Source organism: Pungitius pungitius, chromosome 12 (assembly GCF_949316345.1).
Source record: "Pungitius pungitius chromosome 12, fPunPun2.1, whole genome shotgun sequence".
Taxonomy (NCBI): domain Eukaryota; kingdom Metazoa; phylum Chordata; class Actinopteri; order Perciformes; family Gasterosteidae; genus Pungitius; species Pungitius pungitius.
The window spans coordinates 11,599,279-11,625,737 of NC_084911.1; the positions used below are offsets into that span (position 1 = coordinate 11,599,279).

Here is a 26,459-nt window from a genome sequence, read left to right on the forward strand (position 1 = left end):
CAACATACACATTGTTATTCCTTTGAGTGTTTATAATGACGCTGTCACGATCGCTGCTGAAGCAGGATGCAGGGAGGACTCAAGCGCAGAGTTTTCAATCAAAGTGCTCTTTATTCTTTAAACAAACCTAAAGACGTGCTCCAACGACGAGGTACATTTAGACAATGACGCGACAGGGGACAACAGGCACACAGGGCTTAAATACACAAGGGAGGTGCAGGTGATTGGACACAGGTGGAGACAATCACGCAATCACAAGACAAGGCAGGAAGTGAAGTTAACCCAGGACCACAAGAGACATGAAACTTCAAACTAAAACAGGAAGCGAAGCCAAACCGTGACAGAACCCCCCCCTTAAGGACCGGATTCCAGACGGTCCTAAAGGAGGGTGGAACCTAGAAAAACAGACAAGGGAGGGAGGGCGGGCGGGGAACCCAACAACCCCCGGCCGCCCAGGGGACCCCAAGGGTCGGCGGCACGGGGTCGGGTCCCTCCGGCCGGGATGCCCCGGCGCCCAGACTTCAGGGTCTCGGGGGGCCGGCCGCTACAGCGACCGGGCTTCAGGGTCTCGGGGGGCCGGCCGCTACAGCGACCGGGCTTCAGGGTCTCGGGGGGCGCCGGGCGGTGCGGCTCCGGCGTCGTCGTGGCGGGGGGCGCCGGGCGGTGCGGCTCCGACGTCGTCGTGGCGGGGGGCGCCGGGCTGTGCGGCTCCGGCGTCGTCGTGGCGGGGGGCGCCGGGCTGTGCGGCTCCGGCGTTGTTGTGGCGGGGGGCGCCGAGCTGTGCGGCTGCGGCGTCGTCGTGGCGAGGATCACCGGGCTGAGCCCTGACCCCAATCCCCCTCCAAGGACCGGATTCCAGACGGTCCCCAGAGGGTGGGAAGGGGGGGTCATGGTCAGGCGCCGCGGGGCCGGGACCGGGGGCGTGGTTCTCGGGGCAGGAACGGGCGCTGACGGGGTTCTCGGGGCAGGAACGGGCGCTGACGGGGTTCTCGGGGCAGGAACGGGCGCTGACGGGGTTCTCGGGGCAGGAACGGGCGCTGACGGGGTTCTCGGGGCAGGAACGGGCGCTGACGGGGTTCTCGGGGCAGGAACGGGCGCTGACGGGCGTCTCGGGGCAGGAACGGGCGCTGACGGGCGTCTCGGGGCAGGAACGGGCGCTGACGGGCGTCTCGGCGCAGGAACGGGCGCTGACGGGCGTCTCGGCGCAGGAACGGGCGCTGACGGGCGTCTCGGCGCAGGAACGGGCGCTGACGGGCGTCTCGGCGCAGGAACGGGCGCTGACGGGCGTCTCGGGGCCGGCACGGGCGCTGACGGGCGTCTCGGCGCAGGAACGGGCGCTGACGGGCGTCTCGGCGCAGGAACGGGCGCTGACGGGCGTCTCGGCGCAGGAACGGGCGCTGACGGGCGTCTCGGGGCCGGGACGGGCGGAGACGAGACTCTGGGGGCCGGGACAGGCGGAGGCGAGGCTCTGGGTTCCGGAACGGGTGGAGGTCGAGGTCTCCTCCCCCCCCGGGCTCCCTTTCCTCGGGTTGAGGAGGTCTCGAATCTCGAGGCACATCTCTCGGAAGCCTCTGGGCCCGAGAACAAGGTCTGTCTCGCGCCGCCAAAAAGGACTTCCCTCGTCCAAATAGTCGGGGCCCCGAACGCTCCAAAACTCTGCTGAGTCCTCCTGGGGTCGCGTCATTCTGTCACGATCGCTGCTGAAGCAGGATGCAGGGAGGACTCAAGCGCAGAGTTTTCAATCAAAGTGCTCTTTATTCTTTAAACAAACCTAAAGACGTGCTCCAACGACGAGGTACATTTAGACAATGACGCGACAGGGGACAACAGGCACACAGGGCTTAAATACACAAGGGAGGTGCAGGTGATTGGACACAGGTGGAGACAATCACGCAATCACAAGACAAGGCAGGAAGTGAAGTTAACCCAGGACCACAAGAGACATGAAACTTCAAACTAAAACAGGAAGCGAAGCCAAACCGTGACAGACGCAATATTTACTATTGTTCACATTTTCTGTGAAATAGAGCATTTAGTGGTGACAGAAACATTTCACTTTGAGGTTTAATCAAGGCTGAATACAGCAAAGAGTACATAACGTTCAGTAACGGTAAATGTTGCATTTGTTCAGGCATTCAGATTTTGGGTTAATGGTAGCTGCTACAACACATTTACAGGTTCAGGGTACTTTATTGTTTGTACCGGAAGGTAGATTTGATATTCAGTGACAGACGAGTCATCCTCCCAACTTACAAAAACACAGACAATAAACAAACATAGAAGAAAATACTAAATCCACTTAATTACAGCAAAAGATATGGATTCCTATGAATAAATAACATCTATAGCTTTTGTGCTTTGTTGCTCCCTTAGGATTTATTCCTCTGAGGAATGACACCAAAGTTGTTTTATAGCGCTTTGAACTACGCCTTTGGACGGCACATCTGTCCGGAAGGAAGAAGCTATAATTCATCCTGCAAGGTTAGAGAGTCGTCATTTAAAATCGAGCCGGTCGCTTCAGTATTCTGATTGGTTTCCAAAACGTGAGCAGAAAAAGAGGAGCGTGATACAATGAAAACACAATAGAACAAGGTGATAGCGGTATTCTAGTTGGAGAAGCAAGAGAGGATCTTCAAACAAAGCAAACACTAGTGTCGGTTTTTGGAAACTGCCTCACACTTTGCTTCAAAGTTCAGTTATGAGTCAATAATTGTCCAACGATATTTGTAAGATTGCACACGTTTTTGCCTTGTGAGTCTGTGTGTGGCTCATTATGGCAAAATGTCGTCCCGGAGGCACCGAGTGTAGCGGCAGCTACCGCAAATGTGGTTTTGGAGCACTCTGCCAAGTGTAGATATTCCTGCGTCACCACGATAGAGTCACACCCGCGTGAGATGCAGTCATGAAACTTTACGGATGTTTGGAGCAAAATGAAGGGTTCGAGATCAAAGAGGGATGTGATTCCAACCCGGGAGCCCGGAGAGTCGCCCCCCCCCCCCCCCCCCCCCTCCCCACTCTACGCAGTTGTTGTGATCCAATTGTCTCTTACTAATTAAATGTGACACTGCGTGTTAAAGAATACTGACATTCCCTCCCTTAGTGTTTTTCTTAGTTGCCCTCTTATCAAATGTTCTCAGAAACCGAAAAGATAAATCTTTAGCATGATTAGACGCAGTGCACCTGCTTCATGAAGTAAGGAGGACAATAGAACACATTCTGACAAAAAAACAATTGATGTTAGTTGCATGTTTATGACCTACATGTCTATTCATTTTAGTTAATAGTTAGTTTGTTTTATTTCAAATATGTTTTATTTTAAACATATAATGCAGTTCAACTAGCCGATTTGTAGCCGGCCCTGTGACACAGACAAATATTTTTGATGAATGAAAATTTGTCAACTTCCTATTTCTAAAGGGTTACCGCAAAGAAATATCAATAAGAGTGTAAAAAAAATGCATTCTTGACACCCATATGAGTTTCTTTTCTATTTGACCTCTATATTCCATTAGACCTCTATAGCTGTGGATGATTAGTATTGCACCTATGACTGTTTGAATGCAGCTCTGCCCTTTTCACAAGACATAATGAAGGGCATGCTGAATACGTAGTGTTTGACAGAGATTTCCTGCTATGGTCACTGGCTTACCATCAGAAAGCAAACATTAACTGGCAAAGTCTGTGTAGTGCAAATGTGTTTTTGCAAATGCATGTTTGGTGCCATCTGGTGACTTCAACCATTGGAGTTGAAGGATTTAAACAAGTACAAGGCGCCTGATGATATAAAACAGCTTCTGCACTAGTCTACTTGAATCGGTCGGTGGAATAATGAACACATCTCAAAAACACGCTCCGTTTGCAAAACTAACTTAATTGGGCCGACCCTCAGGCACTTTAGTCTATTCTTAAGGACAACTACAACAGTGCAGCGTCCCGTGCTCTGTGAGCAGCTCCGACACTGAAAAAGGGGGAGTGTCTCCACTTCTCCTGCACTCTCCAGGGGGAGCGAGTGGCCAGTGAAAGAAGTCGGAATAAGAGAGTCATACAGTGGGTGGAAATCTGTGGCTGGTTTGGGGAATTTCCTGCTGCAATCTGAAGCCAGCTATTGTCTGAGACATCAACAAGTAATCTGCAGCAATGCCTGTAGGAGTGAACCTACATCCTAAGCGAGTCAGAACAAAACACCTTCTATAAGCATCTTTAGGAAGTACATGTACTGAGACACCCATTCAACTAATGAAAGAGCTAAAGAACAACAATTGTGACGGAGCAGGTCGTCTGATGAGAGTTCATAACAATGTGCTGCATTAAGTTACACTTTTGCTGGATTACCATTATTAATGAATATATATTATGCATGCATGGGATATAAGAGGACCCTCTTTTTGATGTATTTTGTTCTTGTGAGATGGTGTGTGCTCACTGCTCAGTGGACACGCCTGTGTTCGTGTTGGAACAAGTGCTGGAGGGGTGTAGTCACAGAAGGGCGTCTCCCTCCACCCCTCCACAGGATCCGAGGAAAAGAAAACTTGACGCTGCTGTCTATAACAAGGTGCGTGTTTAACTCCAAAAGGTGATTATATTTACTTAAATTCAGAGCTAGATTAGTGTAAATGTTTTGTTTATCCTATTCTCTCGCTATATTCACATTTTATATAAACATATTGAGAAAATCTCAGGCAGATTGTATTTGAGGGGAAGAAAGTCAGCTTGGTTTGGACGTAACAGGGTAATATACCATTTCAACAATAGAATAGATGAGTTATGACCGAAATGCTCCTTCTTCTCCTCTTGTCTTCCATATGTAGAAAAAGTTTCCATTTCCTGCACAGTTCCTGCTGGATAGGGACCCGTTTGAGGATTTACTGTTGTAAGCTTTAAGTTCTGTTCCTCTTTCAGCCAAGATGCCAGAAAACGCAGAAGCTGTGTCAGCCACTCTCACCACCAACAGAAACTGCACCATAGAGATAACAAATGTCAGCAGTAACTACTGCCTCATCAACCCCAAGTAAGTCCATAACTGTGATTACCATTTCTAATACATGTGAATGTACATCAGCAGACTGGATGAAGAGACAAACCAGTTCTTTGAAAGAGAGGTAAACATTCATGAGTGACTTAATACAGTGCATGCAATGAAATGTGACGGTTGCTTCTTAATGCATCTCAAATATTCAGTGCGTCAACAATCTTTTCTGCACTTAAAAATGTGTTTTTTTTCATATCTTGGCTTGTGTGTGTACTCTATGGCTGCTTTTGTTCCGTGGAGAAGTAGTCCTTTAAAGGGATGCTTTGAAATTGCAATTCCTGATTACATCTCTGAATAGTGAATAGTCTTGACTACTTTGGGTTCTCTCTAATAGTCATTGTTGTTTGAATGTTAGGTAAAGCTTAATGTGAAATGTCAATGTACTATCTATTCAAAATCAATTATTTGATTCGGTGGCATATTCCTCAATGTTGTACTGCTTCTTCCACTTCTGGGGGATGAATAAAACAAAAGCAGTTAAGTAGATATAAATAAGCCACGTCACATTTATCTAGCTGTGGAAGGACAGACCATATTTTGGATGGATGGTTTCCATGTGTGAACATCCACCTATCCATCATGCAGTGACACACACTGCCTCATTGCACATCGCATGCAGCTACACTCACTGTAACTTAGGAGTCCACAGCAGTACTCGCACGGTCACACTCCATCCATCAGCATGAGGTAGTTCAGGAAAGCCCAACACGTGAAAAGTACACTGACAATCGCAACAAAACTTGCAAAACTGGTTATTTTCCATCGAAAGTCGGTCCAGTATTGATGGGAAGGATTAATCTCCCCGTCTCTTCGTGCAGGGTCTACATGTCGAGCGGCTTCTGCCATCACCCGCCGCAGCCCACCATCCGTACCGCCAGGACCGAGGTGTGCTCCTTCACCAAGGACGACAACACCGCCACGGGCTCCGTGGGCCTGCTGACCTACGACCTGTTCCACATGCAGAGCCGCGTCTGCTCAGAGCGCATCGCCATCATGTTCTCTGTGCCGTTTGACCACAACCTGTACAAGAACCGGCTGGCCGTGGGCGTGGTCGAGCAATCCCGGGCTTGCGATAAACAGCTGTACAAGCAGCTGTACGATGGTAAAGACCTCACCGGCTTCACCCGCTCCGACACACACGGCTGCGGGCTGGTGCACCAAACCGCATATGTGGATTTAAGGGCTACAATGTCCTCCATTGGCAAAGCCATTGTGAAAGTGGAGCTCTATGACAAAATGGGTCGTTAGTTTGTACTCGGCAGAATAAATAAACTTGATTTGATTTGACTGGTGCTGCTTGTTGACAACTAGAAAAGAAAATCCAGAGGAGGGGAAGACTGATTTTGCTGTCATCTGTACTTTGTGTCCACTGAAAGATATCAATATCTGACAGGCAGCCCATTGATTCTCCATTAGCTAATTTCTTGGGCTTGTGTGCATTGTACTTTTATTTGGTCATGATAATAAAACATTCAGGCTCGATGATTGTGTTGTGTGGAATATATCTTTCATTATTGGAGACGAACAGTAATCCTTTCTTAATCTCTTAGCAGGATCCATCTAATTCTAATGAGTAGCAACAGATGGAATATCTGCATAGATGTTTTTTTAATCATCATGAAGACAGTATGGTTGTTCACTGGCTGTGACGCTCTCCATCACTGTATAGTTAATGTGTGGTAAAGGAATACAAAGGAAATAAAGAAAAAGAGCACAGACGAATCTAGTGAAGTCTTTCTCAATTTGTTACGGTTATTTTCATCTCTTTTTCAAAAGAATTCCACAAGAATGAGATCACCAAACCCGATGTCACAATCCAAAGGAGAAAATGAGTCAGAATCTTGTGGAAACTTGGGTGTGGCTTTATGTCCCCCCCCCACACGGAAAAATACAGGAATCTTGGTTCTCAGTCTTCTTTTTTGGGAAAAGGGTGGTGTCTGTGCGTTGCACGAGGGTGTGGGCTGTCATGGGGTTGGGTAACATGTGGGAGTGTTTTCATGATGATCGCAAACATCCTGGTTCAAAAAAGAAGAAGAAAAAAAAACGAACGGCAACACCCTAACTTTTTCCACTTTTGAACTTGGAAGTATCAACACAGGTTCTTACCAGGTAAGTCAACTAAACCATTTGGGGAGAATACTTTAAAGAGCTTCATACAAAGCTGTAGAGAGAACGGCTCAGCTAGAAATATAAGGCTATTTGTAGAAGAATACAGAAGCCTGATGAGGTATTTGTTTGATTTGTATCGTATATCTGTTGATAAAAGGGGCGATCATTTTCTCCAGTGTTCTCGCTCTAACTTCCTTATGGCATGCTACTTAGAAGAAGAACACTCTAATGAGGCAAAGAGAGTCTGCCGCTATCCTCTGATCGTTCACAACTGTGTTGAAATCTCATTAGCCTCTTGAAATGCATCATTCACACCCAGTGCCCGTTCACGTGCACCTTTGAAGGTCAATGTAATGCAATAAAAGCACGTCAGCTGAGAAGAGAGGAGTAAGTATGATTCTCGTGATTCCCAGCGTGTCTGGAGGTGGAGGGAAGTGTTACAGTCACAGCTGTGATGTTGTTTGGTTCACATGGTTACAAACCTAAATTACCTTTTGTTTTACAAGCAGACCTTAACCATCCATTCCAACATGACGGAGTCAGCTGAAGCTGTAGCGGCCGATGTGACCAGCAAGAGAAGTGTTACTATTGAAATTGGGAACGTCACGAGCAACTATTGCCTCATCAACCCCAAGTAAGACCTGGCTGTTTTGTCATTTATTTGAACCCTATTGCGGAGATAGAAAATACTGTGTAATGTATGTGTGCGTCTGGTATTTTTAGGGTATACCTAGAGAACGGTGAGACGTACAACCCTCCTCAACCCACAGTGCGCCCTCTGAAGACAGAGGTCTGCACCTTCTCCAAGTCCAGCGGCAAAGCCACCGGAAGCATCGGTGTGCTGACCTACGACCTCTTCGAGAGGTCACAGAACGACTACATCGAGACTCTGGCCATCATGTTCTCGGTGCCATGGGACTACAACCTGTACAAGAACTGGTTTGCGGTGGGCGTCTACAAGAAGGGCCGCAACTGTGACAAGGATTTGTACAAAGAAATGTACTACGAGAAGAAACAGCAGGAGCACGGCTTTGCTAGGGAGGAAGCCGTCGGATCTGGAATCAATTATGTGGGCAGCTAATTAGATATCAGGGCCACGATGAGTCCCCTGGGCAATGCCATCATGAAGGTGGAGGTGTGGGATAAGCTTTTCACACCCATGGGCCAGCAAGCTAACTAGAGACCCCTAACCGGTCTGCCTGTCATGACACCCAGTGGCAGAACTTGTCGTTCCACCTGAAGCAGACAGCATGCCTGATTTAACAGATGTATTTGCTGCTGACATGTGTCTGCGTGCCTGGGTATAACCCCTCCAGTAAATCTGCTTGAGATCACAGTGAAGTTTGTTTATAGATCCATGAGGCAATAACCACATTCTATAGTCAAAGCCTCTGTCTGTTTTTATAGCATCCGATTTTAAAATGGCATCTTTATAAAATGAGAATCAAAGGATGACTCACCGGAGGACAAGGGCAGATAGCTTCATAAAACACACTGAGAGCTTTTCTGTATTTACTATGACATTGTATTCGGAGGAAAGGAATAAACCTTTTTGTTGAAACTATTTGTCTTTGTGTTTGTCTGTTGTGCTCGGAGATGTTTAAAAAATGAAATATCTGAATACATTTTTGTTTTTTATTTGATGGGGGTTAAAGGGTTTCTCCAATGAGGATGAACGAAGGCAGCATGGTGACACGCCCTGCTTTAGTCCAACATCAAAGCAGAACCAGCATTGCTAATACTGTGTTTTTAATACACCAAGCAGCATTGCATGGGGAAATGTAAGACTTACCATAGTTTAAAGAGAATTGTTTAACATTCATTATCTTCAAATTGTTCTTTGGAATGCAAAAAAATGACCCTTTTTCGGAGCATATCATTTTGCATCTTTTACTTTCAGCTAAATTGTAATTAGCACCGCAGTAAGGACATCACAGACTGACCAATCTCTCTCTCTATCCAAAGTCAAAACAAATATTAAATAGTTGGCTATATGCAACTTGCCCTTAAAATAATTTTTTTGACACTGAGTAAAACATTATTTGTAACCAGGTTTCTGAGCTAAAATATCTTCCATTCTGCCAGAATAAGAGGGAGCACTATACGTTTTTGTGATTATTGCTGGAAACACATTCTTTGGTTCATCTTTTAAGAAACAAAAATTAATTATTATTACGTTTCCTTTTTTTGTTGCAATTATGACAGGGGCTCTGTTGTGGTGGTGAAAGAGACATGAATGGACCGAGGTGAAGACCCCATTATTTTGACTGCTCAGCAACTCATTACGCTTACTAAAAGCTTCATAATCCTTTAATTGGTGAGAAATTACAATCTGGACGTGTTATCGCATCATCTAACATCTTGCTTTGCAGAAAGGGCAGAGCCAATTCGGTGTAGAAACAGTCATTAACCTCAGGAGAATACATGAGCTTCATTTACATCACATTCACAGGCAAAGTTATCCGTTCCCCCAATGATTCTATTCTGGATCCAAACCCTCCCTCCCTGATCGGGGTTTTCCCGTTAGATTCACGATGCTTTTGCTGGATTAGCTGTTCCAGCCACAAAGCAGCGCAGATCAAAGGTTTTGCTCACTGTCACCGTTGGATTTGCATAAAAGCCATACATAACATGGAGGCATAAACCTGGCCTGTTTAGGCTCAGTGCCTGAAGCATTGTGGCGTAGAAATCAGAGCAATCAAAGACGGCTCCTATAAACAGACGAGGGACACTAAGCACAAACTTTTGTCCGTCACATTTTTGAAATGCACACAGTCCTTTCGTATTGTCCTTCCCATCTCTCCGCTATGTTTAGTACACACATAAATCTTCTTTTATGCTTTGTATCAAATTTCTGTGTGTGTTTTTGTGTGCGTTTGTACGTACAGTAAATGTGCTTCAGCGTTTTTTGTGATGAGCATCTCTGAGTGTAGGGAAGCATGCCCCTGTGCATGCAGGGATGGGTTTGTTTATATCAAATGCATTCCTTTGTGAATTATGCGATTTCCTTTTAGCAAGTCTGAAGAAAATCTTTCCAGAACAGACTGGGATTAGACTTCTTAAGCAGGAAACAAAACACATGTGAAAAATGTATTTTCCGGTGCAGATAAACTTAAGAAGCTCAGCAATGGTGGATTGAAGCTGATGCTTTTTACCACTAAACAGCGGTGAAGCTGTTTGTCGCGGTAAAAGCATCTGTCAAAATCCCTCCCGGGTTTTCAGAGGAAAGGGAGGTGGATGAGTGCACCTGCAAAAGATTTCCATAAGACAACAATCAACTGATCACACTAAAACAACAGTAAGGCCCCAGCTGAAGCCACGGCGAGGAAATGAGCACAGGAGAGAGAAGAGAAGAGAAGAAAACCTGGAAAAGGGTCGAGTGCACGTGTGCAGCCTTTTTTTTGTATGCTACTCCTACTTTCATCATACACTGTTGCTGCATTTATAATGCTATAAGAAGAAAAGGCTGAGTGAACAACAACGTGCGTCTCCTGTCTCTTTCCACTTGGAGACTTTATTTACCATCACCGACATGACTCCACAGATGACTCAGATTCCCACAAAGCCTGCTGAGTCCGATCATAACCTGCAATAAAGATTCCACTTGCAAGCCAGTTTGAATTTCCATTCTCCTATTTCCTTTGAAACCAAGCCTACAGGGCAGAACGGTATTGTGTGTTGACTCAAACAGAAGCTTAAATGCTTTATTTTCAATAAGCTGAGTTTAGGGTGTGGGCTGCAGCCCTTTATAGGCTCAAACCACTGCATGGCCGGGAGTACATACTGCAATACAGTACAGATACTTCTCTCGTGGTACATGGAAGTACACTCAAAAAGAGCTATTTGTGGGTGCCTTCACTTACTAAATATGCTCTCAAAGACTGCCATCTAGAGGCCCTGTGGCATATCAAGTGTACTCACGCAGTTTTCTCTCAAAGGCATGTAGTGAACAAGTACCGGATACCACAGTGAAAAACATCCATATATTAGATTCTTATTGAATTGAAGCAGAGGACTTGTTACTGTGTCCCTAGAAACCTCCTCATTATTAGTGGGCAGTGCGGTATTACTGTGGCTCTCCCTCTTCTCCTGCTATTCCTGGCTCCAAACAGATCTTGACAACTGGTGGGGACTGGCTCTCGGATAGTTCACACGGTTTCTGCCCTGATGGGTGTCAGGTGCCTGCACCCCGGTCGCTGCAGCTCAATTAAAAACCTCAGTTTCAGTCAGGTTCCCCACTAGATAGTTTAAGCTCAAACAATACATAGATTCGCCAGAGTTGCACTGTTCCGCATGTATTGTCTTTGTTATTCCAAAAGTTTTTTGCAGAATGTCTATAATTAGTTTGGATGGGATGTGATGGTGATATGTTGTTCCGGGCTTTGGAAATCGGGTCATTATGTTACTTTGTTGTTCTGTAATATATCATCTGTAGACGTGTATCATGTAACAACACAGAAAGCCTGTTCATTCAGGTCTCCCTCTGAAGCCCAATGATCATAATGAACATGATACTCCATTTACTGTTGATATTGTCATTTGTTATTGACGGGCAACTTTTGACTCTCGGGGAGCTATCGACATGCATGGTTTTAATTTCCTAATCCCTCTGGATGTTTCTAAGGTAGCTCTGCCTTCAAGTTATCCAGCAGCGGCTCCTGGTCTTGGTTTTTATGCATTTGGGGATAATTCTCTATGGATGTTAATGTTTTCCACCATCAAACAGAACATATATTTCTGCCTCTTGTGGCCGCGGATCACGGTTATCCATGCTCTGTATATCTTTGGGTTTTTTCTGACCCATTGTCCAGGTAATGTCAAACCTACTTGGGATCATCCAGCTGCAGGGTCAGCTCTGACACAGCAGCGCCATCTGTCTGGATGTCGCACAACAAAGTAATTACTGGCGTCATACTGGATGACTCGCGTCAGTGGCTGCCGGTCTATTAGTTTTCATCCAGTCTGGCAAAAAAAAAGTCCCCCAATAGTCCCCAATAAGAGAGTCATTTCTTAATGAACAAGTACGTCTGTAAAAAAAAGTTCCATTACTCATCAATATGTGGCATATTGCCCAGGTGTCGTCATTGATTCTGCTGATGAATGCCCCTTCAGGCTGACGCCGTCAGACACTTCTTATTCCCGCCGCCAGAGTCCCCCGCTAACACCTTGGGGTCTGCCAAAGGAGCCAGCAGTTGATGTACAGATGTCCTTACCTGGTGTCCTTCCAACCACTCTGGCACATCTCAGGCACATGACAGTCGTCGACTCTCTCTCTCGAGGTTTGGCAAAAGCTCCGGAGCCAAAAGCTGCTCTTTGGTGAGATCATCACCGCGGAGAGAGAACGCTCTCCATTCTAGAATCGCACCATGTGTGAACATGGTGGTTCCATGTATACTTTTAGCATCGCTACCTATAGCTAACGTAACATTTCCACTGTGGCATTGGTGTTTTTTCTTTTTTTTTCTTTTGCTGCACGTCCACAAAGTAAAACTGAAAGAAGGTTTAGCCTCAGTTCTTCTTTTACTTTTTATTTTCGGTATCATCAATGTTAAATCATCAAGCTTTGATGAAATCGGCGTCTGACTCAAATGCCGGTAATGTACAATAACATTTAACAACAAAATGCCCTTTTCATTTTTATTGTCTGTTTTTGTCTTATATAAAAAAACAGTAATTAGTTTCATCAGTTACACAAGCAGTATCTGACACTTATTTTGGTGTAAAAAAAAGGAGCGTATCAATTACTAAATTTATCAATCTTCCTGATCTGTCACTCAAAACTATCTAACTAACTGCTGTCAGACATCCCTTGGTCCCTTGGCTTCATACAACCCCACAGGCTCAAGTCATCCTGCTTCAGTGTCAGCACCGATCGCTGAAACAGGCCCGTGGGGATGTGTTGCAGGTCAGCTGATTCATATGCTAATTGGGGCATCTCAACGTGTCGTGTGATTGTGCTGTGGCATTGTTCAAGGACAGGAGAGTAAACTATTGGCCTCATGTACTCCCTCATGTGCAAGACTTGTATGACATACTTCACAATGCTGTTGCTATGAGATGCCCAGAGAACCGCTTGTTGTAATAACAAGATACAGTGTATATACAATAATTGTATAAGATATATATATATATATATATATATATATACACACACAATAATTATATAAGATATGTATATACAATGTACTTAGTCTGTGTACGATAAATAGCAGCATGTCACTGTATCACATTGTACCACTAGAGAGCAGGGTTTCCTAACTGGACCCAGACTCATGCACTGTGTATTTTGACCCCTTGGCATTTGACTTGTTCACTGAACACATAAACAAATAGTTTACTGAAATATTGGATGTAATATGTGTCTAATTAAATATGATTGAATTTGTTCTCACAATCATGTCTTGCATAAACTTTCCGCCCTGCTGCACCAGTAACGGAGTGACACGGAATCGGATGAGATTGGAAGGGCGTTGGGACGAGGATGACCCGAGATCTAGAAAGGAAGAAGGCCACAGAACACACCTTCCTACCCAGCCCTGCCAGACACACATACACACACGCACACACACTCTAACGCAGGCCCACCCTGAAGTGTTGCGTTTGCCAGACGAGGGAGTGATACATGACTCTTGTCAAGGCTTCCTTCACTACACATAGCAACTGCACCACAATATGGTGCTCGCAGTAAAACTATCTGAGACACAAGGCAATGCGTCCTGCACTGCGCTGCAGGGAAAGGGCTGTTTAATCAAATTCTGACAAAGGTTGAAGGGTACTTTAGCCATAATGAAGCAACGCTGCTAATGTGTTTATGTGGAGAACATGAGCAGAACTAAATACAGCTGAATACAGCTCCTTTCATGCTATGGTTGTAGAAAACCGAATGAGAACCAGTCTGGGTGAGTAAACACAAGCAACAGCCGACATTCCAAATATAGATTTAATTGTATAAAATATTTTTAAAGTATATCATAATACCTACAGTAAATGGTGTGAGATGTGTTCTTCTCTCAGATGGTACAGTAAGTCCACTAGGTTCTGACAATGGCAAAATTATAAAACATTCCATAAATACACATTTGGATTTAAATCTGAAAGCACTTAACTGTGGCTTTAACGTCATTCAATACGGAACAGAACATAAGTCAGGCGAAAGATAACTCCTGTATCTTCGTGTCGTTGCTCAGTGTTTGTCTGTCCGTCCGTCCGTCTGTCTAAACCGGATGCGAAACTTTGCCTCAATCAGCTCATCACGTGATTGTGAGGATTGTTGGCGTTCGGACAAGGGGAAAGTGCTGAAGGATTTCATAAGTTTCAAAAATACCAGGAAAAGAAACCTCTCTCTTTCTGAGCATTGGGTCCCAAACGCTACTACTCATAGACCCCACGCATCACGCTAGACTCATTGTCCTGTTTTTTCTCCACACAGATAGAGGACCCAATTCATAGACCAAACATGGACACATATCTGTGTCAACTTCACACTAAAAAAAAGGTGGACCATTGTGCCAAAGGTGGCACAATGGTCCCCTGCGTGCCTACATTATCGAGATACTAGCTCAAAGCAGAGTGGCTGCAAAACCCAATTGCATCAGGAGAGATGTGGGGTTCGGTGATACAAATGACCTCATCTTTGACCAAAACGACTACTGTCCAGGAACAATTAGGGCAGTCAACACAAACACATTTCCAGTTGGATGTTGCAAGCTCCACAGCTTTTGTCATTATAACCCTGAATACTTGGTTCTCCAGTAAAAATCAAGCTCTGTTTTCACAGTGCACATTGGATTGTGACGAATAGACACATATTCAGATCTTGAGTGGTTGAAAGGAAGACTTTTCTCACAGTATGTTACAGGAATTTGTCACAGTATGTCTCTGTTAGCTTTGGGTAGGTTGTTGACACAATCGTTGTGATGCCACTGATTATGAAATTCACTCCTAATCAGTGTCATCTCTTCGATATCCTTCCTCCTTGGCGGATATTTAAGATATTTCATTACTCTGCAAAGTCACTGGGGAGGTGAAAGCGCAGCTGCGGTGTGTGCGTAAACGAGCTGGAGCCCTCAGGTTGGGAGAATGAAAATGTGATATTCTTGATGATTTTGAGAGATTTCCACGAGATTGTGAAATCTCAGGAGCTGCCATCGCCATTCTTGGTCTTGAGCACGACTAGGCTAACCATGACAGGGATCAAGCAGATGGGAGTGATCACCAGGGCAAAGACAATCACCGGTGGTGGGTCGCTCAGCTCCTGCGAGGGACAATCCTTGAAAAGTCTGGAGTGGATGTCCACAAACGTCCGCTCCACCAGCGGGTTGGGCCACGGGATCATTAGACAGTCAGATATCTCCTCTGTGCATAGGCTGAGGGTGCTATACAAACTGCAGTGGGGAGACACAGAGTGTGCAGAAGAGGATTCAGACGTCAGCAAATCATTTAACAATAGTTTTCATTTTAAAGCAAATTCACTGCAGATATAAACATACACACACACACACACATTACTTACTCGCCCACATTGCTCCAAGTGCACCAGTCAGTGCTGTTCAGTAATGCCATTTCATCATCAAAGGTCTTGATACATAGTCCTTTGAGCAGGATGGAAAGGCAATCCATTGGGGGTTGGTGGTGACTGTGACAAATGTCGCAGTAATCCTCACACGTGTGATACTTTGTTCCACATGCTGCATTGTCAAAGAGTTTGACAAAGAAAGAGAGATTGAAATTAGAAAATAACAATAATTTATTTATTGAAAGTGATCTCCATTAAATGTTGGGTTTACAGAATGACATGAAATTACATGACTGTAATTATTTAATAAAGTTGTGTCACGTACCAAATGAGAGGGTAGATTCTCTTTCAGTGGCATCTTAAACAAAGAAGAATGAGACGTTTAGAACGTTTATATCAAGCAGTAAAGGTAGTTGCCATGAACTCTTTAAATCAAACACCTAATATCTAGGTCTTTGTAAGTTGTTTCATCAGATAGGTTCATCAAAGACAAACATCGTGGCAAATGTCAATGCACATCCTTTTTATAGTTTCATGTAGCTCATGAGATCCTTTACGTATCCAGCTCTGAGCCAGGCATTTGCAGCTGTAGAAGGAGACCACACACTCACCGCAGAGAAAGCAGAGGAATATCCCAATGAAACCAAGTGCTCCCTTCATGTCAGAAAAAAATGAATAAAGGTGCGATTCCCCCAACCGGTGACCATGTATGACAAACTTAAAACTTCTTAGACTGTGTACAGCGAGGCATAACAGGAAACCCAACAGGCTGGAAGAGACGCAGTGTAATCTTCGGTTACCAGATGTCCAAACAGTGTTACCCGCGGTTACCAGATGTTCTCCAAAGATCTGTCTGACGGGCCACTCTTCCCCTCTCCGACATACGTTTCCTCAGTTTTTTCTTCCTTTTTTTAACGGGGTGGAGGCAACAGAGATTGTCCTCTCCATTCTCCCAAATAAGAGGGAGCACACCCAAGCTGGGCTGGACTCACATCTGAAAACCCTTTACTCTCTAACTCGTGTTCTGCTTTTTAGTCTCAGTTTCTCACAGTCGAAGGCCTGGCCAGCTCACAGCATGTGATTTATTTGCCTTTTGGGCAGCCTCTGCCAAATAGGAAACATAAGTAAACATTTAGGACGTTGCTTTTTTGGGTGGATGTTATCATGACTCTGCAGGGTGTGCTGTGCAGACAGCAGTGTTTCATGTTCGGGATAATTAATAAAGAAAAAGATAAATAAGTTAGTAGACTGTGCTGAGATTCAAAGGGCCAACTAACTGATAATCCAATGCTTGCAAACTCTTTTCATTGTGCTACATCTGTTAAGTAGTTTCTCACTCCCACCATTCACCTCTGTAAAAGAAGGTGTTTCATTAATTGAAGGAGAAATTAAGTGTAAGGTTGCTTTCTCACGACCAACTTTTTCATTTATGTCACCGAATCCACATGTTGGGCCTCTCACAACATCTGTTTGCCGAGCAGGACTTTTGATTTAGTGATGACATCAGGAAATGTTACTTTTCTGCAGAGGAGGAGCTCAGAGTTAGTGGGAGTTGGCAGAGGAAGGAGGGGAGGGGGGGGGGGGGGGGGACAGTCAGGGGAAGAAAAAAAAAAAAAAGGAAGGCACGAGAGGAGGAACAGTGAAAGGGGCGCTTTCCAGTTGTTTCACAACCCGGAGTTCATGCGTCGATCCCAGACGTTGCATGGGGTGAATAACGAACAAATTCAGGAAGTTGAGCCAGGTGGGATCTTTTTAAAATGAGGTTTAAATTAACCTTTGACCCAAACCCACTACGGGCCTCGTGTCTACTGCTGTTGACCCCTCACTGGTGGAGACCTCCCGAGGCGTTTGTCTTGGCTTCTCATGATAGTACACACAGGCAGATCTTGGCAGAAACAGGGATCTCTGTGCTTTGCTCTCTCTCTCTTTGTCAGTTCCAGCAACTGATTCAAAACAACCCCCAGTGCTCACAAATACATAATCAGTATTTTAACTGTAAAATAATATATTTCTGCTGAAATTTTAAAGTAAGATTAAATCAAAACCCAACCATTAGCAGATTTAATTGGTTGTTAGGGAAACACATGTAGTCTGCAGTCAATAAGCAAGTAAAAGAAACAAGATGTAATCTTACTGGCAACCGTCATATCTGTTGAGGGATACCCTGTAGAATAAGAAGGGGATGTTAGTCTAAGTATCCATGATCAGAAAGCTTGTGCCTGGTTTTGTTTCTTCAAACGCACGCGCTGTACCTGTCGTTGTGGGTGGTGCCGCCGCTATCTTTTCATCGACCAGACAAACCACTGTTGTGCATCCTGCTAAAAGAGAAATCAAATAAGAGAAGAAATGGATATTGGATTTAAAATATATTTTTAGTTGTCAAACACAATTTTCAGGACTTTTAAAGGTTGAGGAGGCAAAGGAAATGAGTGAAGAGGTCAATGCATCATCCCTTTGTCTCCCAATCTTTTGAGGAAATCTGAATATCTTTTACATTGTTGATTCTGTACACATGACATCCATTGCAGTCTGTCCATCCCAGGAATGGGATCCCTCCTCTTACGTTCTCCCTAAGGATTCTTCCCTTTTTCCCCCATGGAAGGGTTTTTTCATTTTTTGGGGAGTTTTTCCTGTGCCGGTGTGAGGGTTTTTAGGACAGAGGATGTTGCATGTGTACAGACTGTAAAGCCCTCTGAGGCAAATTTGCAATTTGTGATTTTGGGCTATACAAAATAAAATGAATAGAATTAATATATTCAATTCAATCATAAACTAACAAAAGATTCACCACCCATCAGAATAAAACATTAGAAAAAGAATAGGAGCTAATGCTAACAGCACTATGAAAAATACAATCCACTCTAATGATCTATTAATAACATTTGCTAGAGCCAGTGTAACACAAATTCTTCTTTAAAAACAATGTGTTGAGACAGATTGGTAAATAAACCCCCCTTGGCCCTTAAATCAAACTGTTCAACTACACAACTAAATCATGAGACTTCCTAAACTCCTTTCTAAAAGCCACTCAATCATAGAAGGCTCCCAAACATTCCTCTTGAGAAGTGAGATAGAGGGCAAGTAAAAATGTTCCATCATAAAATAGGAAAGAAATGGGCAGTATAAATCGTCTACTTACCACAGATGAGAAGAGTTATAAAACACCCAGAAATCATAGGTGAGAAACTAGTGGCTGTCATTTTGCCTGAAAACGCTCTGCTCTTCTTCTTCCCTAGTGGGTAGGGATTACATATCTCAACCTTTTTGCAGGAAGGCTCTATAAAACAACAGGAAGCCCTCATTTCCTAGGATGGGCGGATTCACACAATGGCACTGAGAGCCTCTGACAGGGTTAGAACTACTGTGGACCACTAGTGCATCACCACCTCTCTCTCTCTCTTTTTATCTGTTTCTTTTCCACATCCCACCCTCGGCTTTACAACAGAAAGAGAGAGAGTTTGGAGAGCCCCACCCTCTCTTTTTCTGGCTCTTTCACTCGCTCTTAACCTTTGTCTTTAATTTCTGCCTTCATCAATACAAGCAATATTTTGATTTCAATATTGGGTTCACACACATGTGGACTAATAGCCTGTAAGTCTTGGGAAAAAAAGTGTGCAAACTTCTCATTGTTCCTACTACCAGGGTTGTTTGTTGTAACTGATTCTGATGAAGCCAACAGAACCCCATCGTCCACAGTCCTTTGAAGACAATGGATGGATAGATCGACCAACGGATAGAATGAATTTTCTTCCTATTCAAACTGTGGCACCTTCGTTTACCCACAATGCAGCTTGACTGCAGTGAGTTCAGCTGGAGATGTGGTTGTGTTGTGCGGGTAGCGGCAATTGGCTTTGAGACCTCAGCGTCTAGCAGAGATGAAGATAAGGGAAAGCTCACTTCCTTCTAACATCACAGCGCCACGTTTTTAAACCTTCATTCCCAGCAAGCACTGCTTCAAATGACATCAATTGAGGCAGCTGGACCCACAAGAATCTTTATGTCACCTGATTCACGTATGCAGTAATACTCCTCATGAACCTATGGACAGACGTTCGTGGGTTTGTTCCTGTTGCCATAGAGCACGAAATCTACTGTTGTGGTGTTGCACCATCGGTGCTGATGACGAGCAAACCCCTCCGCATCATCCGACGTCACGCTGAGCCTCTGTGGTAAAGGTCTCCGACCTCCGACGTCAAACCGAGGCACTCGTCCACGTCACTGAAGGATGAGTGTTCTCTCTCAGCTGCTAGATATAGGAGAGGGCCAACTAGGGAGAGGGCCAAAATTGATTCCATGTTTTATTCCAAAAGGGGGGGAGGCCACTCTTTCCATGTGTGACTGGAACTTAAGAATCTCACAAACAGACTATTAAATGCAGTACATCTGCACCAAACTATCAATGAGAAGTTAAAAGACTGGATGGATGATGTGAAGGAGGACATGTGAATGTGAAGCTTGACATGTTTAAAACTTTCTGTTGGGGGGAGGTAGATTAAAGGAATATTTAACTGACACATGAATAAATGCTTCTTACATTTAGTACATAGAGTATAGAGAATATGTTCAATGTTGAGGTATATCAAGATCATAATGCTGCACCACAGCTGAGTACCACAGTGAAAAGTGTTTACATGACACAGAATTAAACTCTTCCGGCTGATAACAGCTGTGCTCCTTAAAATGTATCTTCCTGTGTGCGCTTACTTTTGTTTTATCAACATTAAACAAGACACAACTGTAGACACAGCAAACATGAGGTATGCATGGCGTGAACAGGGAACTAGAGAGCAGCAATGGACAAATGCCCCTAAGTGATCACAGAGAAACACAGCGAGACAGTTGTGTTGGAGATGGGATGAAGCAGAGGTGAACAGTGCCATCTTGGGTGCCAGAGCAGTAGCATATATGTGGTTTCGGGTTTTTTAAAAGAAAAAAATAGAATGTAAACCAAACTGTTAATATTACCTGAATAATATAAAGAAATAATGCAGGAATATTAATAATAGTATTAATAATTGATAATTGACTTCCATCAACAACAGCGTACCACCAATAACAAATAAGTTCATAAATACAGCCATGGCTCTTTACTGACTAATTAAGGGGACCCCGTCTTCTTTTTAATTATGGAAATAGTCTTGAGAAATATTCACTTACTGAATACATGCCAGCCACTTTGTTGAGTCACGTCCCAAACATCCGATTGAGGTATAAAAAAAATAGCAGATGTTTTCCTCATTTTCTAAGTTTGAGAGCCTTTAACAGAGAAATGTTTGTGCATGAACATCTTTTGTAAGCAGTGATAGCAATATCTCATGGACATGCATGGACATTCATTTGTGTTATGCAAATAGCGTTTTGTGTTGCTTGGTTACTTCACAAAAGTATTTCATTTTTTTCACTTTGTCACTAAAATATGTAGTTTGAGTACATCTATATTGTTTAAGGAATGCTTCTTACATGTTGGCTTCAAACTCCTTCGACTAATCAGGTCGATCATGCGAACGCAAAAAAACAAACCGGAAACGTGGTTTGTTGGTAACTTCAGTGAATTGGGGGTTTTACGTGGGGTACGTGAAGGCATCAGTGGCCAGAGGGCCGTCACCCAGCTCTCCTATTACGGAATATAAAATGCGTCGTGCTCTCCCTGCAGGAGGAGTGCAGAACAACAGCTCAACTGTTTGCCACTCGGTAGTAAGAGTAGGAGTTTCCACCCAACGTTATCGATCATCTTTTTTTCATTCTTAATATTTTTGGACAGTCACTTTATCTACACAATCTGAAACATCGGGGTAATTAGACCTATTATGTGAATATATATTATGTGAATATGTTTCTTTATACGTGTATTTGTTGTGCTATTTTTCCAGTAAAAAACAGTGCGATTATTTTATTTATTTTAAATATTGCATTAACGTGTCGATCAAAACCTCGGTAAGTCGCAACCCACAGAGCGTCATACCCTCACGCACTGAGATGGCGATCTAGCACTCTGGACAGTTGCATCAGTTCCTGTGTGCGCGTGTTAAATGGCTGTGCCGTGGCTGCTGCTCTACGCTACTTTTTATTCCCTGGACGCAGAATAGTCACAGATCCTCGGTTCTGAAAGGGCAGTGATCGCAATAAAGACGTCACCCTCCCTTCGCTCGGGGTTGGCTCGACACTGCGCAGCTATTTGTAAGCTACAACAACAACAACCTCCAGCAGCAACATGCCCGTGGATAACGCACGGATTTCTCTGAGATCACCTCGCCGTGTGGATACGACATCTGCGTCAGATCCATATAGCAAAGGCAGATTTTAATTGCTCCGGATATCTCGATAACGACTGTGGACGAAAAAAACAAAAACAACAAGTCGCAAATAAGACAGGGACGTGCGATCTCTTCGCAACAAATAGGAAACCCCAGTCGTGGATTTCAAGGTATTTGATAACTGCGACACTGGATGTAGAGGCAGACGTGCACACGCGTCCTCTGGAATAACGTGCTGGCATTGCGGCGCTTGGGTGCGTGCGTCTTTTAAAGTGTTACACGTTTAAAATGATACTGTGCGGATCCGTCTCAACGGGGCGGCGAGCTGCAGGACGGATCGCACTCCATAGCCGGGGGGGGGCAAAAGCGTGTGCATGTGCCTAGAAAACACATGCAAAAAAAAGCACTGGCGCAGCGCTGCCGGAGCGCAGTTTTATCTTCGTACACCTTATTTATGGCGTTTTAGCTCAGGGTGGTAAGTTCATGTGCGCCGAGGTGCATGTGGAACCCAAAACAACTGTACTACGCACTTTTCTGCTCTGCTTCATATGGCTTCTTTTTTTAATTCTGAAGAGGCACGCCCACTCGTGAGCAATGTGGATCATGCCCCTTTCTGTTGAATTATTAGAGACTTGACTTATTTGTTTGCACACGATGGGTCTGTTTGTTCATTATTCGGTCAGTTGCGGTCTTGCTCTGAGCGATTTAAAGCACCAGCGTCAAACCCTTCCTTTTTGACATTAAAAGACAGTTTTATTTTGCAAACAGAGGGGGGCACTCTTTCAAAGGGACTTCACGTTCCACGTCAGGACGGATGAGGAGGTTTCCATGTCTCTGATTGGCGGGGTGGCAATAGTATAGTATTTACTCTGTAAGGTAATAACGATTTAGTAACTTTGCTTGAATCACAGAATGTCAGTTTTAAATCAAGGAGAATTGAGGCTCCACTGGCTTTCATTAAGAACACAGCCTTTCCTGTTTAGTGAATGATGCATCATGTGACACTTGACTGGTTTGCTAAATAGTATCACTTTCTTTTTCATCAAGAGTCATGGAGGAAACGGCCGCTGCAGGTCCAGAACCGGGCTCAGGTGCCGCGCCACCAGCCCCAAAACCTCAGCCTCCCTCCTTTGTACCGTCCCGCACCCTGATGGAGTGGAGACGGAGGGTCAAGTCTGAGTATATGCGCCTTTGCCAACTAAAACGCCTTAAAAAAGTAGAGAAGGTCAAGGTGGGTCAACACAATTAATTACCTCTTTTCAATGTTGTTCTCATTTATGCTAGTGTACTAAATGCATGGTATCAGGGACTTGCAGCATCAGTGTGTTTCACATGTTGCACTAGCCTACTGTGTTTATGTGTCTTACATGATGTGTGACATGCACTTTGTTCTGTTTGATTCCAGACCCTGTTCGTGTCCAACAGGAAAAAGATTGAGCAGCAAACAAATCTCCTGAATGCAGAGTGGTCAAGGCTCAAGATTCAGTCCATCCCTCTGTCAACGTCTGGTGGAGCAGTGGTCAACAAGAAGGTGTGCGAGCGACACTGTGCTGGAGAGGCAATTGTAAAAAAAATTGTATTATAGTAAGCTAAAACAAAAAATTAAGCAGACAAAAACCTTATTAATCAACTGAAACTAAAGTTAAAAACAAACTGAACTGAAACCATATTGCTCTGCAAACAATATTCAAAAAATATAAAAAATGTAAAATCAGTTTTAGTTTTTTTATCTACAATATATCTCCGCCTAAAAAAAAGACATTCTCGTCAACTCTCGTGAGCTGTCATTGCAGGAAATTACATGACATGTCTGAATTTCTTTGCAATAGACATTATGAACATTCCTTTAGATTAAACCTGCCCAGAAAAAAAACTATCCAGACAGGTAAGAGCTCCACTGGGTGTGTCTCCATCGACCACTGCAGTACTGTGGGATTGAATCAGTAAAACCCACAATCAGCCAGCCCTGTGTATCACTCGCATAATGTCATGCAACAGAAATGCTCTCTTAATAATCCATTTAGGTGTCAGGTGTCTCAGTTCTGCTTCTTGGGCTCAACCTCAACTTGAAGCGTGTTATTTAGGCTTCACAAATAAAATTATATTGAAACTATTATAACTTACAAAAAAACACCTTACATTCACTGTCCAGGATGCTCCGATTTTGCAAGTCGTCCAATTTTATATTCTTGTCTTGCGAGTAAAAACTCCTCATCCCCATCGTATTGCATCCTCCTTAGCAGCACTAGTGCTCCGTGCTAATTCCCTCCTGGTTGTCAGGTTTTCCTAAAATATCTCAGAACAAAGCCGTGTGCCAAAAATTGATCATAATAAGCAGACTAAAAGGTTTTTTTAGTCCTCTGGGACCTCACAATTCAAGCAGCCTGAGGATCTGACAGCATTTTTCTCTGTCCCGCATGCTGTCAGAGTCCCTTTTATTGTATTTACTGTGTTTATTTTCCCGAGTGGCATTGCCTGTAGCATTTCTATTTGATTACATAATTATACAATTGTCCAATAATGCTTTATAACAGTGCTTTATTGTCTTGTCATCCCATACTTATACTCTGCTTCTCCTATAGATGTGCACGGTGGAGTTTGGCTTCCCAGAATTTAAAGCTCAAGCCATTGCCATCAGACCACTTTCAACAGTGACAGGAATCCCATTCATGTACTCTTGGTCGCCCCTGCAGCACAACTTCATGGTATGACTTTAAATCACATTCTTAGGTGACATTTTTTGTCCCCAGATGATCTGCCATCCGCTGGACATCAACCTGTCTTGATGTGTTTTTTTTTGTTCCTTAGGTGGAGGATGAGACATTCCTTCACAACATCCCATACATGGGCGACGAGGTGCTGGAACAGGACGAGGCCTTCCTGGAGGAACTCATCGACAACTACGATGGTGTCCATGGCGACAGAGGTTTTTGCTGAATTGATAATGTCTTCATACTTTATATAACGGCGGCGTTACCTTGGCACTTTTTGTCCGTTATGTGCCAGTGATGCAGCCTGGAAGCATGTGAAAAACATAAATACATATTTGAGCGACCGGCAGTTGTTAAGTTGTGACCTGTTAACTGTGTCCCAGAGGGGGGGTTCATCAGCGACGAAGTCTTTAAAGAGCTGGTAGAGGCCTTGAGTCATTACTCTGATCACGAGGAGGAGGAGGAGGAGGAGGAGGAGGAGGAGAAGGAAGAAGAAGCAGCCGTGATGACGGCACAGGCCTCGGCGGATGTGGCGGTAAAGAAGGAGGACGAGAGAGTGATGAGGAGCTCAGCCGAGGGTTCGGAAGACGCCAGAGCGGGTACCGTCGCATTCATCAGGAGGAAGAGGAGGAGCCCCACTGAGGGTACGCAAGTCTTCACCTGCGGTCACACTTTGTCCTGTGAGAGAATAAAGAAGGCTGCGGCCTGAACAAAGCTGGTACTGTTCCTCTGCCGAATCAGTGCTTGTTTGCCTCGAAGCCGCCCCTGTGTCCCTGCACGGGTGCTGTGTCTGAGGGAACCCGTGTCACCGAGACGGTTCGGCTCTAATTTCACAATTTAGTGACCTTTCGCACCAAGCTTTAAGGTATACAAACGCATCTATGAATGTGGGATCCGAAAATATATATTGGGAGAAACTAAGAATGCGAAGAAACGGGTTTTCTCTGAGGCCTTAAGCTTTGTGAAATCTTCTGTACTGTTGCAAAATGTTAAAAAGAACACGTTGCATAAGATGTATTTGTGAATCTGTATCGAAGCATGACGTGTGGCTAAAGCTGTTTTCTTTCTTCCCTTCCTCCCAAAGTGAGGGACTTATCCAGCAGCAAGAAGGTCCCCAACGAAAATATATTTTCAGCCATCGCCTCAATGTTCCCTTACAAGGGCACCACGGAGGAGCTGAAGGAAAAGTAAGACAAGTGCAGTGGAGATTTGAATGTATTTGCACAGTGCTCAACAGGCCGTTGCTTAGTGTTCACCATGGAGACGCAAGCTGTCAGGGAGGAAAGTAATAATGGTGGCTCCCTCTCAGGCTCCCTGCCTCAAAGGAGCGCTTGGATCAGCATCTGAAAGAGCTTTAGAAAGAAACACCTACGACTTCACACAGCCAACACCGACTTCAAATTCACGGCGGTGTTGTGGGAGGAATGAGTTTCGTCTCATAGGTGCCATGTATTTCTACCGAAACCCTCCACAGGTACAAGGACCTTGTTGAGCCCCCCCAGCCGGTGAAGCTGCCCCCTCTCTGCACCCCCAGCCTGGACGGACCCTTTGCTAAGTCTGTACAGCGGGAGCAGTCGTTACACTCCTTCCACACGCTCTTCTGCAGACGTTGCTTCAAATACGACTGTTTCCTCCACCGTAAAGGCTTGATTTATGTTGAATATTATTTCTCCTGCGGTGTGATGTTTCCCAGTGAGATTGTGATTGATCCTGATGCACCACGCGGAGGTGAATGACGTGTTCTCCCTTTTTTTCCCGCGAAGCTTTCCACGCTACGCCCAATGTTTACAAGCGGAAGAGCAAAGAGATCCGCGTGGAGACTGAACCATGTGGTGTGGACT

At 44.5% G+C, this 26,459-nt stretch overlaps 4 protein-coding genes across 12 annotated transcripts in view; 3 read left to right on the top strand and 1 right to left on the bottom strand.

Moving 5' to 3' along the window:
* Positions 1–4,395: 4,395 nt before the first annotated feature.
* On the top strand, positions 4,396–6,511 carry LOC119221105 (uncharacterized). 3 transcript variants are annotated; one of them, XM_037477555.2, is made up of 3 exons: positions 4,396–4,552; positions 4,900–5,008; positions 5,848–6,511. In XM_037477555.2, exons 2-3 carry the CDS (start codon positions 4,905–4,907, stop codon positions 6,275–6,277), a joined length of 534 nt encoding a protein of 177 aa, XP_037333452.1. In that variant the 5' UTR covers positions 4,396–4,552; positions 4,900–4,904; the 3' UTR covers positions 6,278–6,511. The 3 variants fall into 3 exon arrangements, with proteins under 3 accessions (XP_037333452.1, XP_037333451.1, XP_037333453.1); XM_037477554.2 differs by having other exon boundaries at positions 4,423–4,573; XM_037477556.2 differs by lacking the exon at positions 4,396–4,552 and adding an exon at positions 4,600–4,729.
* A 486-nt stretch (positions 6,512–6,997) lies between these two features.
* On the top strand, positions 6,998–8,700 carry apnl (actinoporin-like protein). The gene is made up of 3 exons (XM_037477557.2): positions 6,998–7,138; positions 7,648–7,772; positions 7,862–8,700. The coding sequence occupies exons 2-3, from the start codon at positions 7,669–7,671 to the stop codon at positions 8,217–8,219; spliced, it is 462 nt and encodes a 153-aa protein (XP_037333454.2). The 5' UTR covers positions 6,998–7,138; positions 7,648–7,668; the 3' UTR covers positions 8,220–8,700.
* A 3,953-nt stretch (positions 8,701–12,653) lies between these two features.
* ramp2 (receptor (G protein-coupled) activity modifying protein 2) lies at positions 12,654–19,364 on the bottom strand. 3 transcript variants are annotated; one of them, XM_037477081.2, is made up of 6 exons: positions 18,793–19,364; positions 17,906–17,968; positions 17,788–17,817; positions 15,979–16,011; positions 15,651–15,825; positions 12,654–15,522 (listed from the first exon to the last, which is right to left on the bottom strand). In XM_037477081.2, the coding sequence occupies exons 1-6, from the start codon at positions 18,953–18,955 to the stop codon at positions 15,273–15,275; spliced, it is 714 nt and encodes a 237-aa protein (XP_037332978.1). In that variant the 5' UTR covers positions 18,956–19,364; the 3' UTR covers positions 12,654–15,272. The 3 variants fall into 3 exon arrangements, with proteins under 3 accessions (XP_037332978.1, XP_037332977.1, XP_062422074.1); XM_037477080.2 differs by having other exon boundaries at positions 17,906–17,971; positions 18,793–19,362; XM_062566090.1 differs by lacking the exon at positions 17,788–17,817 and having other exon boundaries at positions 17,906–17,971; positions 18,793–19,363.
* Positions 19,365–21,299: 1,935 nt separating this feature from the next.
* ezh1 (enhancer of zeste 1 polycomb repressive complex 2 subunit) overlaps positions 21,300–26,459 on the top strand; it is a 12,282-nt gene continuing 7,122 nt past the window's right edge. The window contains exons 1-10 of one of the 5 annotated variants that reach the window (XM_037477078.2): positions 21,317–21,445; positions 22,676–22,783; positions 22,955–23,138; positions 23,313–23,438; positions 24,490–24,612; positions 24,716–24,833; positions 25,002–25,262; positions 25,703–25,805; positions 26,093–26,256; positions 26,382–26,459. The exon at positions 26,382–26,459 is cut by the window's right edge and continues 14 nt beyond it. In XM_037477078.2, coding sequence (XP_037332975.2) covers positions 22,959–23,138; positions 23,313–23,438; positions 24,490–24,612; positions 24,716–24,833; positions 25,002–25,262; positions 25,703–25,805; positions 26,093–26,256; positions 26,382–26,459 — 1,153 coding nt within the window. In that variant the 5' untranslated portion in view covers positions 21,317–21,445; positions 22,676–22,783; positions 22,955–22,958. Of the gene's footprint in view, positions 21,446–21,518; positions 22,078–22,675; positions 22,784–22,954; positions 23,139–23,312; positions 23,439–24,489; positions 24,613–24,715; positions 24,834–25,001; positions 25,263–25,702; positions 25,806–26,092; positions 26,257–26,381 lie in introns of those variants that run through there. The other 4 variants (XM_062566089.1, XM_037477077.2, XM_037477076.2 and 1 more) reach the window with 4 other exon arrangements.